The sequence below is a fragment of the Oncorhynchus tshawytscha genome, linkage group LG24 (genome assembly GCF_018296145.1).
Source record: "Oncorhynchus tshawytscha isolate Ot180627B linkage group LG24, Otsh_v2.0, whole genome shotgun sequence".
Classification (NCBI taxonomy): Eukaryota; Metazoa; Chordata; class Actinopteri; order Salmoniformes; family Salmonidae; genus Oncorhynchus; species Oncorhynchus tshawytscha.
In genome coordinates, this window is record NC_056452.1 from 2,467,567 (window position 1) to 2,481,292 (window position 13,726).

A 13,726-nucleotide genomic window follows, 5' to 3' on the forward strand; every position below is an offset into this window, starting at 1 on the left:
GCTTTCTTGGGAAGAGAAACAATGGTGGCCCTCTTGAAGCATGTGGGAACAGCAGACTGGGATAAGGATTGATTGAATATGTCCGTAAAAACACCAGCCAGCTGGTCTGCGCACGCTCTGAGGACGCAGCTGGGGATGCCGTCTGGGCCTGCAGCCTTGCGAGGGTTAACACGTATACATGTTTTACTCACATCGGCTGCAGTGAAGGAGAGTCTGCAGGTTTTGGTAGCGGGCCGTGTCAGTGGCACTGTATTGTCCTCAAAGCGAGCAAAAAAGTTATTTAGTCTGTCTGGGAGCAAGACATCCTGGTCCGCGACGGGGCTGGTTTTCTTTTTGTAATCCGTGATTGACTGTAGACCCTGCCACATACCTCTTGTGTCTGAGCCGTTGAATTGCCACTCTAATTTGTCTCTGTACTGACGCTTAGCTTGTTTGTTTGCGGAGGGAATAGCTACACTGTTTGTATTCGGTCATATTTCCGGTCACCTTACCGTGGTTAAAAGCTATGGTTCACACTTTCAGTTTCGCGTGAATACTGCCATCAATCCACAGTTTCTGGTTTGGGAATGTTTTAATCGTTGCGGTGGGTATAACATGGTCGATGCACTTTCTAATGAGCTCGCTCACCGAATCAGCGTATTCATCAAAGTTGTTGGACGCAATGCGGAACATATCCCAATCCACATGATCGAAGCAGTCTTGAAGCGTTCAACAGACCAGAGCGCGAGCTTCTCGTTTTAGGCTCTGTCTGTAGGCTGGAAGCAACAAGTTGGAGTCGTGGTCAGCTTTTCCGAAAGGAGGGCGGGGGAGGGCGTTATTGATGTGTCTGCTTGGGGGGGAAAATATACGGCTGTGATTATAATCGAAAATAATTCCCTTGGTAGATAATGAGGTCGACATTTGATTGTGAGGAATTCTAAGTCAGGTGAACAGAAGGACTTTAGTTCCTGTATGTTGTTATGATCACATGTTTACAAATTAATAAAAAAATTTAAGTATTCAACCCCTTTATGTTATGTTATGGTAAGCTTAAAAAAGTTCAGGGGTAAAAATTAACTCAACAAGTCACATTGCATGGACTCACTATATGCAATAATAGTGTTCAACACGATTGATGATTTTTTACATTGACTCGGTACTGGTACACCGTGTATATCGGAAAGTTACTCATTGTGTATTCATTCTTCATACTATTTTTCTATTATTTCCATTTTTTTCCTCGCTGCATTGTTGGGAAGGGCCCATAAATAAGCATTTCACACCTGTTGCTTATGAAGCATGTGACAAAATAAATGTGGATTTGATTACCTCATCTCTTTACCCCACACATGCAAGGTACCTCAGCAGTGAATTTCAAACACAGATTCAACCACAAAGACCATGAAGGCTTTCCAATGCCTCACAAAGAAGAGCACCTATTGGTAGATGGGGGGGTAAAATAAAAATAAAAAAGTCCATTTGAGCATGGTGAAGATATTAATTACACTTTGGATGGTGTACCAATACACACGGTTACTACAAATATACAGATGTCCTTTCTAGAGGTCGACCGATTTTTCAAATGCCAATACCGATGATTGGAGGACAACTAAAAGCTGATGCCGATTAATCGGCCGATTTTGATATATATATATTTGTAATAATGACAATTACAACAATACTGAATGAACACCTTTATTTTAACTTAATATAATACATAAATAAATCTATTTAGTCTCAAATAAATAATGAAACATGTTCAATTTGGTTTAAATAATGGAAAAAAACAGTGTAGGAGAAGAAAGTAAAAGTGCAATATGTGCCATGTAAAAAAGCTAACGTTTAAGTTCCTTGCTCAGAACATGAGAACATATGAAAGCTGGTGGTTCCTTTCAACGAGTCTAAAAATATTCCCAGTTCAGAAGTTTTAGGTTGTAGTTATAGGACTTTTTCTCTCTATACCATTTGTATTTCATATACCTTTGACTATTGGATGTTCTCATAGGCACTATAGTATTCCCAGCTTAATCTTGAGGGTTGATAGGCTTGAAGTCATAAACAGCGCTGTGCTTCAAGCATTGCAAAGAGCTGCTGGCAAATGCAGGAAAGTGCTGTTTGAATGAATGCTTATGAGCCTGCTGCTGCCTACCACCGCTGTCAGACTGCTCTATCAAATATCAAATAATATACTTAATTATAATCTAATAAACACAGAAATACGAGCTTTAGGTCATTAATATGGTCAAATCCGGAAACGATCATTTCAAAAACAAAACGTTTATTCTTTCAGTGAAATACAGAACCGTTCTGTATTTTATCAAACAGGTGGCATCCATAAGTCTAAATATTACTGTTACATTGCACAACCTTCAATGTTATGTCATAATTCTGTAAAATTCTGGCAAATTAATTCTGGTCTTTGTTAGGAAGAAATGGTCTTCACACAGTTCGCATATACCCTGACTGTGTGCAAAGAACGCAAGAGAAGTGACACAATATTTCTAGTTAATATTGCCTGCTAACATGAATTTCTTTTAACTCAATATGCAGGTTTAAAACAAATATACTTGTGTATTGATTTTAAGAAAGGCATTGGGGTTTATGGTTAGGTACACTGGTGCAACGACAGTGCTTGTTTAAAGAATGCGCTTGTTAAATCATCACCTATTTGGCAAAGTAGGCTGTGATTCGATGATAAATTAACAAAGCATTGATTATTTGCAACACAGGACAAGCTAGTAAAACTAGTAATATCATCAACCATGTGTAGTTAACTAGTGATTATGTTAAGATTGATTGTTTTTTACAAGTTAAGTTTCATGCTAGCTAGCAACTTACCTTGGCTCTTTGCTGCACTCGTGTAACAGGTGGTCAGCCTGCCATGCAGTCTCCTCGTGGAGCGCAATATAAATCGGCCATAATCGGCATCCAAAAATGCTGATTACCGATTGTTATGAAAACTTGAAATCGTCCCTAATTAATCGGCCGACCTCTAGTCCTTTCTAACTCAGTTGCCGGAGAGGAAGGAAACTGCTCAGGGATTTCACCATGAGGCCGATGGTGACTTTAAAACAGAGTTTAATGGCTGACAGGAGAAAACTGGAGGATAGATCAACAACATTGTAGTTACTCCACAATACTAACCTAAATGGCAGTGAAATAAGTACAAATATTAATCCTGTTTGTAATAAGGCACAAAAGTAGAACTGCAAAATAAATCACTTTATGTCCTGAATACAAAGTGTTATGTTTGGTGCAAATCCAACACAACTCATTACGGTGTACCCCTTCATATTTTCAGGCATGGTAGTGGCTGCATCATGATATGGCTATGCTTGTCATCTGCAAGGATTAGGGACTTTAGGTTAAAAATAACAAATAGAGCTAAGCACAGGCAAAATCCTAGAGAAAAACCTGGTTCGGTCTGCTTTTCAATAGACACTGGGAGACAAATTCACCTTTCAGCAGGACAATCCCCTAAAACGTAAGGCCAAATATATACACTGGAGTTGCTTACCAAGAGGACATTGAATGTTCCTAGTTAACAGTTTTGACTTACATTTCCTTGAAAATCCATGGCAAGACTTGAAAATGGCTGTCTAGCAGTGATCAACAACCAATTTGACACAGCTTGAAGAAATGTAAAAAGAAGACATGTGCAAACATTGTACAATTCAGGTGTGCAAAGCTCCTAGAGACTTACCCAGAAAGATTCACAGCTGTAATTGCTGCCAAAGGTGATTCTAACATGTACTGACTTACTTACGGGTGTGAACTTATGTATAGGAGAAATTTCTGTATTTTATGTTTAATAAATTTGCAAACATTTCTAAAAACATGTTTTCACTTTGTCATTATGGGGTAGTGTGTGTAGATTGGTGATAAAAATCAATTTAATCCATTTTGAATTCCGACGAACAAAATGTGGAATAAGTCAAGTGGTATGAATACAAAACATGTTATCACACAATGAACCAAGACTGTGCTGCATTCATTACAAAATAGCTGTGGTTTATTCCTTTGGGGGAAAAAAACAGTAAAAACTAAGCATTGCCAGACATGTCTACAGGAAATAAACAGTTAATTTGCAGCCAGGTAAAAACCATAGTGAAATATTAGATTTTATACTTCGTTTTCACATTCTGGTTATTCTCTCCCAGGGCCAAGCCCCAAAAAATATCTACTTTTCAATTGTATGGTTGAAAATGTTTGTTTACATTGTTCAAAAATAATTTGTGTGTCTGTACAAATTCCTATGAAAAACAATGAGGACAGTTCTGAGGAAAAACAACTAGAAAGTAAAAAAAATATATAAGCCTGATTGAAGCCTAATGTAAAATTGTAACTGATGCACAACATCTTCTCTGGGTTGTTTTCCAACAGAAATCCTGAGATTTCAAGACAGATCCACACACAAAATTACAATTAAATCATGACCCCCCAAAAACACTTTACATTGTGCATTGCTCTTTTTCATCCACTCTACTTTCTTTTCTATTGATAAAATAAGATGCAGATCAAGCTACATTCCATATGGGAGAGGTTTCCTTTTCTTTTTGTGTCTCTTGCAGAGAATTCAGCTTTAATCCTCAAGCTTCCAGCATCTTTTACACATGTGGATTACCAATTGTTAGCGAAACAATGGGAGTGGTAGGGGTTAATGCATGCTTAAAAGAGTAAGCCCAAATCCTCAAAGTCACATTAAATCAAATTGTATAGCAACCAAAATATCTTAACAAGTGACACATTTAAAATATTATACAGATGTAGGATCTTAATTTGATCACCCTGTTGTTGCAGGACACTTCCTGCACAGCAGGTAATGTTAACTTAGAGTATTTGAGGTTTAAAAAGGATTCTAAGGTTCATAATTTACGCATAAAAATTCAGACTTGATTTGTTTTAAAAGATTTATCAACCCCTACAAAAATGTCCATTAATTATAATCCACATAATAATTCACATTTCCTGTAGCTGCAGGATCACTTTCCTGATGTAGCAAAGCATCTCAAATTAAGATCCCATATCTGTAGGAATTCTGGTATTTATATAGCATTTCCATTGAATATTTTTTTTCTCTCCAGAGAATACACACCAATACAGCACTATATGTACATTCAGAGAATAGTTGGTTTCTGTATTACAGTTCTACCAAGTATTCATACCACTGACAGACTTTTATAAAAAGGTGTTTTGACTGCAACTATATCAATTGTCATTTGGATTTTGTATACGCACATACCTAGGAATAACCACTTATAACCAAGGCGAGTACATAAGGTGTTCCATCTCTGCAGGTGATCAGTCTTTCAGGACAAGATCCCTGCAACAGGTCCCCCTCCACCCTATGATGATATGCATTACTTAATATTATGTCTCTAGAGAAACCTGATATCACAACTTTTTTAAAGATTTTCCCTACAATAACTACTTTTTTTGGATAATACACCAATACAGCTCTCTGTGTAGATTCAGAGTATCTGAGTTCTGTATTACAGTTCTATCAAGTATGTATACCATTGGCAGATTTGTATTATGCACAAAAATAAGGAAATTTTGGTTTTGTACAGTCATAAGATACGTGGTATAGAAAAGTACAATCTTAGGTGAGTACATGGAGAGCTACAGGAAACTGCCAAAATAAAAAGGAAACACTTGAGCAAATGAGGAATACAAAGTATATTGAAAGCAGGTGCTTTTACACAGATGTGGTTCCGGAGTTAATTAAGCAATTAACTGCCCATCATGCTTAGGGTATAAAAGGCCCAGTTGCTTATTATTTTGACTAACATGGCTAGAAGAGATTTCAGTGACTTTGAAAGAGGGGTCTCAAAAGGAGCATAGGACGATAAACCTAAAATTAGACACCGACATTGCTCTCCTCTTTCTGAAGCATTTTGCATACGTAGGTCATTTTCTGCAGCTTGTTCTATAACCATTATTTGGACAACAGTAATAGCCTATGCATTATGCTGATTCCTGCTATGAAAGTATCTGCCTGTCCACTCACTCTCCCCACTGTGCGCACGGAGGAAAGAGAGATGCATTCAGAGAAGCACAAGCATATGACCAATGCCCAAACAGCAATTGTGGGAAAAAGTTTTCAAAGCATGTACTATCATTCTAGTTAGAGAGGAGACAGAGCTTTGTGAGTATATCATTTATTTCTCACATCTTAATGTTGAGTTCAAGGCACCACTTTACAACCGGAGGAGGCTGTAGTATGGTTTTGATGCAGAGCACGACATGTGCAGTAAATAGGCCAACATCGCATAGCCTAGGCCTAGTGCTGGAAAGTTTTTGTAGGATATTAGCTGATGTTTACTGCTATATTAATAAATAATCCTAAATGGCTATATAGCAACAATATCATATTTAGAGTTAGCAATCTAGCTGAGTCTTTTTGAGTCCCCACTTCCTCAGTTGGTGAATAATAGCCTATAAGCCAATATGCACAAAAATGTCAGCAAATTCTCTGATGAGCCTAAAATAAATCTGATAATTCGGGATCCTATTTTGACAGGTTGCAAATAAAAATATAAAATCATGCATTCCCTGGATGTTAAATCAAGTAGCATACTTTTCGAATCATAGGGTACCAAGACAGGCAACTGAGATGGGCACCCTATACCCTATCTTGACACCCTATGAAGACATGTTATGTTGTTGTTTTATTTTGGCAGTTACATGTATACAGCATTTCTGCAAATGATCTGTCTATCTGGTCAAAATCACAGATACAGGTCTCCCTCCACCCTCTGATGGTATGGCTAACTTGTTTAAAAAAAAAAAAGACTCTAAAGCAGTATAATTTTTTTAGAGAGTCCACATTGACACAGAAACACTAAACAATGATTTAGATTTTTTAAGAACAAGTTGATTGACAAAGTCATGAAAAATCTAAAGAATTTAATAAACCATCTCTGGGCTATAATAAAAAATATGCCTCAGGGGTCAAAATGACCCATTGCTAGCTTGAAGGTTAAAGGGTATTTGTCCTTGGCGGTCCAACGGTTTCGCCCACTAAGCTTGCGTTATGTGTGCTTCTCTACTACAGTACTCTGTATCGCTGCTGCTGCAGCGGCATTTGACAAAGGGCTGACCTGTAACATTAGTGCAACATTTTCCCCACTACTTTAAAAACAGGGTTTCCACAGTCTTTGAACAGGCCCTTGGCCCCTAGGTCATCGTGGTAAACAGGCCCATTCCTTCATGCTGCCTCTACCTAACCAGTCTATCAAATAGGCCCTTTTTTCGATTGACACCTGCACCTATGGTTGTCAACCAATGAGAACAAAGAAAGGGACAGACGAAGCTAATCTACACATGTGCAGTGAAGGCCTTGCTTTGCATCGCTCCACTTTGCTCTCATCCTCTTGTATCCTCCATGTTCGAAAGAGTGTTTCTTGTGGGCTTGGTTGGATTTGCCAATTTCTCCCTCCCCCCAATCTCCTATGCAGTTGGTAGACTCCACATCCTGGGATGTGGCTGACCCATGTCATCGAAGGACGCAGGTCTTCTTGTGGTTACGGGTTCACAACAACAAACACCGACCTCATTAAGCCAGAGCTGAGGAGAAAGAGGATTTTTAGCATAGCCTAGCAGCTCATTGTAAACAAAACATCCCCTTCTTATCCTGCTGACTGTTGGCCTTCTCCTTTTTCTCTTCCATTTCCCCCTCTATCTCAGAAGACAAATACAGCAGGTTCAGATATGGGACGGAGGGGTTGAGGGAGAGGCGTTAATTGTGGTGGGGAGGGATTTCCCCTGTGCGTGCGAGGAGGGTGGGTGGTGGTATGTGTGTTAAGACTGTTTGAGGCGTTTCCGGGGCGGTCCCAGGAAGGGGCACTGGGCCGAGGCCAGCGAGCGGTAGGCTTCGGCTACCAGGTGAGGATGGGATGCCACCATGGACTTCCAGCCCGCCGTCTCCATAACTTCGGCAGCATGGCTAGAGAGAGAGAGGAGGGGACAATTTCAAAAACTAAAATGTGCACTGGGTACCCTGGACCAAGATTAAGAAACACTGGTATAGGAGACTGCTAGCTCGTTGTGCCCCCCTCAAACACACACAGTAGTTAACTCACTAGTTGATGAAGTCCACAGCCTGTGTTTTGAGCTGGTCGGCGCTGTGCAGGTCTGCCAGGATGAGGATCTCTGCAGCGTTCTCCACAGACAGACTGGTGCACAGCGCATCCTCACACATCACCTTCAGCCTCTCAAGAGCATACTGAGACGCACAGAAAGACAGACAGAGATGGATGAGGTGGGTTAGGGAGAGAAGGAACATGAAAAAGAGGACAAACAGATTAACAAAATACTAAGAAAAATGTAGCTTCTATGAAAATTCTTCTTCCAAGTGGCAGGCAATGTGCTCAGGTGGAAGCATAGGGTTTTTACAGACACAATCTTTCCATTAGAACATTTCATGGGTATTGTACAGGGCTCAACAACCCTCCAGACCAGTCAATCACCCATGTCAGAGGCCCGCTTGGGCTTGTGACATTTTTTTGGTAATAATGCCATTTTCAATCTGGGCTAAATAATTGATGAAGAAAATACGATATTCCTGAAGCCATTAGTTCGTTAGCCTCTCTGGGATATGTGGGACGGTAGTGTCCCACCTCGCCAACAGCCAGAGAAAGTGCAGGGCGCCAAATTCAAAACAACAAAAATCTCATAATTAAAATTCCTCAAGCATAGAAGTATTTTACACCATTTTAAAAAGATAAAATTATCGTTAATCCAGCCAGTGTCTGATTTAAAAAATGGTTTACAGCGAAAGCACCACAAACGATTATGTTAGGTCACCACCAACTCACAGAAAAACACAGCCATTTTTCCAGCCAAAGTGAAGAGTCACAAAAAGCACAAATAGAGATCAAATTAATCACTAACCTTTGATGATCTTTATCAGATGACACTCATGTTACACAATATATGTATGTTTTGTTCAATAAAGTGCATATTTATATAAAAAAAAATCGAAATTTACATTGGAGCGTTACGTTCAGTAGTTCTAAAACATGCGGTGATTGTGCAGACAGCCACATCTATTTACAGAAACACTCATGGTGATGAAAATACAAGTGTTATACATGGAATTAGAGATATATTTCTCCTTAATTCAACCGCTGTGTCAGATTTCAAAAAAACTTTACGGAAAAATCAAACCATGCAATAATCTGAGTACAGCGTTCAGACAAAGCAGGCAAAAAAATATCCGCCGTATTGGGTAGTCAACATTAGTCAGAAATAGCATTATAAATATTCACTTATCTTTGATGATCTTCATTAGAAGGCACTCCCAGGAATCGCAGTTCCACAATAAATGTTTGTTTTGTTCGATAATGTCCATCATTTATGTCCAAATAGCTTCTTTTGTTAGGGTGTTTGGTAAACAAATCCAAAAGCGCGTTCAGGTCCACCCGAACGTCGGACAAAAAGTTAAAAAAGTTCCGTTACAGCCCGTAGAAACTTGTCAAACTAAGTATAGAGTCAATCTTTAGGATGTTATCATAAATCTTCCATAATGTTCCAATCGGAGAATTCCTATGTCTGTGGAAAAGCAATGGAACGAGAGCTGACTCTCTCGTGACCGCGCCTCAGAGCCTGTGGCCCTCTGCCAGGCACCTGGCTCATTCGGTCCCACTTCACAGTAGAAGCCTCAAACAAAGTTCAAAAGACTGTTGACATCTAGTGGAAGCCTTAGGAAGTGCAACATAACCAAAATACTACAAGCCTCAGATTTCACACTTCCTGGTTGGATTTTTCTCAGGTTTTCACCTGCCATATGAGTTCTGTTATACTCACAGACATCATTCAAACAGTTTTAGAAACTTCAGAGTGTTTTCTATCCAATACTACTAATATGCATATATTACCATCTGGGACATAGTAGCAGGCAGTTTACTCTGGGCACCTTATGCATCCAAGCTACTCAATACTGCCCCCCTGTCACCAAGAAGTTAAGTAGATTCTTTATCACACTTGCGCCGCACACATAACCTAGTTTGAGCGGAATGATATGTCAGGTAGCCAGAGAGTGCAGCTCTTAACTGGTTGTCACATGGAGCAGCTCACAGGATTCGAAAAGTTTGGTCTGAAGTTTGGGTGAATTTTTTCGATGCACAGTGTCTGCCTGTCAGTTGAAAATCTTGCGTGTGTGAGCATTTGTAGGCAATGTGGATTATCTTTTTTCCATTCCATTCAATTTGGATTACTGTTAGGGCTATTCGGGTTGTTAATTGGATCCGTTCTGACATTTGAGGAGTTGTTCTTTCTTTTTTTGTTTTATTTAATTGCTTATTTGTGTACCTGTCTTGACATTTTACTGCATTGATAGGTGCTAGTAATATAAGAATTTTGCTGCACACGCTATAACATCTGCCAAACTGTGTACGTGACCAATTAACTTTGATTCGAAGCTTCCTTGTTGCTATGGGGTGAAGTTCTGCCTAGGTACAGATCTAGGATCAGCTGCACATTTAGTTTTTGCAATACACAGTGGATTCAAATAATAAAAGCTTAATAACGAGTTGATTATTTGAATCCGCTGAGTAGTGCTAGGGAAAAAAAAAAAAAAAAGTGCAACCCTTAGGATGTGCAATCCCCAGGACCAAGAATGGGAACACTGGTCAAGGGTCAACTTCACCCTACCTTGTCAGCGGCTGCTAGAAGGTCATCAGCCATCTTGTCCAAGTTGGGGGCCTTGTCTGTGTAGATGAAACACATCATCTCCTTGAAGACCTCTGGCTCCACGTCATTGATCTCCACTCGGTTCTAGAGAGGTGGAGAGAGGTAGAGAAAGCAGGTGAGAGAAAAGCGGTGAGGCAGAGAGAGAAAGGGGGAAGGAGAAAGCCAGAGAGAGAAATACGATACATGTAAATTGCACATGTTTTTAATAGTTTAATATTGATCCACGTGAGAGGAAGCCGAAGTGGAATAATGTACAACATGTGCATGATTCATGTTTGTGGGGAACTTTGAGAGATGCCCTTTCAATTACAAAAACAGGAAATACAACTAAAACATCAAAGAGAAAAAAGATTTCTGCATATTCCCCCTCATCGCTGTTCATTGACCATTGTGTGTCTGAAATTGTAAAGTTGGACCATTTCTTTCTCTGTTTCAAAAAAGTTCAATTTGAAGATTAAAAAAACAACAACCTTGCTCTATGACTGAAAAATGGCCTTGTTTTCTAAAAAGGATTTCAGAATGGTTGAGGCATCGCACACAATTTCATTTCTTATTGTTGGAAGCACACAAAGGATAAGAAACGCAATTCCTGGGATCGTGCTGCTTTGACAGCAAAGGATGAAATGTTGGCCTCACATATAGTGAGATGATTTGATGTTAGAAACCCTCACGTTGGGTTTCGTCAAACAGCCTTGTGCAATAGAATGATCTACGAAACACCTTTCACTATGAACTGACAGTAAGTCGCTGCAGATACTATAAGTCCATCTGCATTCTATCTGTTAAATTATGCCATTACACCAGCAGATAGGGGATAAAATAGTGAAACAACCTTTTTTTACAGAAATGTTTTAAGCCAGGAACAAACAAAGGACTTTGAAGTCAATATTATAAAAGAGGATGATTTACCTGGCTAAATAAAGAAAAGAAATTAAGAAGAAATTTGACCTACACTGATATATTTTTGGACGTATAAACAAGTGAAGGAAGATTGAGGAAAGGGGCCCCTGACTCACCTTTTTGCTCTCTTCCATCTCATGTTCAAACATGGCACTGAAGACAGGAGAGCGTGCTGAGGAAAATACAAAGACTTCTTTAGATTAAAAGATTAGATCATGCCACTGGGCCTCAATAGCAATTGGAGGCGTCTGTATTTTATGAATGTGTGTGTGTGTTCTGTCTGTACCTGCTAATATGGCTTTGTGGGCCTGGAACTCCTGCCCGGCCACACACAGGGAGCAGTCGGTGAAGCGCGAGTTCTCCCACAGCCCGCCCAGCTCATCAGCCAGTCTGCAGTCAGGCACCTTCACCATGTTCATGGTGTTCTGACCCGAGATGTTCACAGAGTCCTGCACCACACTCACCTTGAGAAAACAGAGGCTACGTTTAGACAGGCAGCCCAATTCTAATCTTTTTTTCCGCTATTTTGATATCAGATCTTTAAACCAGTTAGTGAAAAAAAATTGTTTTTGCCTGCCTGCCTAAACGCAGCCAGAGTAAGCCCACCAAACCAACCTGGTCACAATTATCAACAATGTGAAGCCACTAAAGATGCTGTCTAAATAGATACAGCCTTAAGCATAAATCAAAGTCCACAGATGATGAGAAGCAATAGTCCGGCGTCCCATTGTGACATATCTACGCGGCTCTGAGACCACCACCTGTGGGGGACGCACAGCCCAAACATTCCCAACCATCATTGCTTCGGTACGAGTCCTGTTAACAGTTGCAAAAATAGCTTGAGCTGCACTGAGAAATCTAAAAGTATGAAAGCCAAAAGGTCCAATATTCTAGAACACTGCTGTGCGTACATGTTTTGGACTATGATAGACGCTTTGCCCAACGATCAAAATGGATCCCATCAAAAAGAGACGTTTATATTAACTAAGCCTTCCAATGTGCTCCAATGAAACAAAGACAACCACATCAACCTCCCCCCAAAACAACTAAATCATTTAAAACACTGACAGCCGCAGCAGCCCACCCAACCTCAGAGACATGAATAGCTGAGATACAGGGGGAATGTAAACCAGGCCACCTGAAATTAACACAAAGGACAGTCTGTACACTCTTGAATTTTCCCCATCTTCTTGTTTAAAGGAACATTTCACTACAAAATCAAAGTTTGTCAGATGTTTTCAGACCTGAAAAATAGCCTTATGTCTAAAGATAATTAATTGTTTTGACAGGAGAAATTTCCCCTTTTAAGCCTCTCTCATTTAGTGGAATGGGGTCTTACCTCACAAAACAAGGTGAGCTTGTCGTCAGGCAGAAGACCGTTGGCCTCGTCCAACAGGAAGTCTCGGCGGATGAACTTCTTAAAGCCCCAGTCCTTCCCCTGGACAAACCGATATGCTCTCTGGCTTTCTGCAGAGTCAAGGAGAGAGGAAACGTTTGTGAGAAACACTTCTATTTATACATAGACTCATGTGTTGAACTAGGGTAAGGGTTTTCAACAGGCAGGCGGCCGACGAGCCAAATCTGGCCGGTGAGCTGATTTGATCCGCTAAAGGTTGTCTTGATAATACTTAAACAATTTGCAAATCTACTTAAGTTTATTTCATGATGTACACATTTGCAGCTAAATGCTGAATTGCAATGCAGACAAGAGAGACCAATGACAAAAATGTTCAAGCATACTATTCTATAGGGGTTTGCCGATCTGGCCATACTTGTATTTGTAATCGTATCGTATACTCGTAATAGGAAAAATGTAAGTGCTTCAAAATGATTCTTGGCAATAGCCTAGACCTACCTAATAATCTCCTTGCATGTTTATAGACCATAAAAAGCTCCAGGAACAGCGGAGGTGTGTGTGTTCTCAGAACATGCAGCAGGCATGTTTGCTGTCACTCAGAATGCACATTATGGTTTCATCTTTTTTTTCCTACATCCTCGCCCACTGATTCTTTATCATATAAACAGCTGGCAGCAACAATCTAAATGACCGGAGCAAAACGTGCGAGGAGAACTGACTGAATGAGGAGCTGAAGAGCGTTACAGCTGCGCTCTATCCAATCGTAGCAGCATCAACATACAGCCCACCCATATC

General features: G+C 40.0%; 1 protein-coding gene across 1 annotated transcript in view; it reads right to left on the reverse strand.

The window, feature by feature from the left end:
* Positions 1-3,965: 3,965 nt before the first annotated feature.
* Positions 3,966-13,726, reverse strand: part of LOC112223883 (speckle-type POZ protein) — a 33,326-nt gene continuing 23,565 nt past the window's right edge. Inside the window, exons 5-10 of the mRNA XM_024387190.2 lie at positions 12,914-13,041; positions 11,861-12,038; positions 11,691-11,746; positions 10,636-10,758; positions 8,064-8,206; positions 3,966-7,927 (exon numbers count right to left, since the gene is read on the reverse strand). Of these exons, the coding sequence (XP_024242958.1) occupies positions 7,783-7,927; positions 8,064-8,206; positions 10,636-10,758; positions 11,691-11,746; positions 11,861-12,038; positions 12,914-13,041 (773 nt within the window). The 3' untranslated portion in view covers positions 3,966-7,782. The remainder of the gene's footprint in view (positions 7,928-8,063; positions 8,207-10,635; positions 10,759-11,690; positions 11,747-11,860; positions 12,039-12,913; positions 13,042-13,726) is intronic.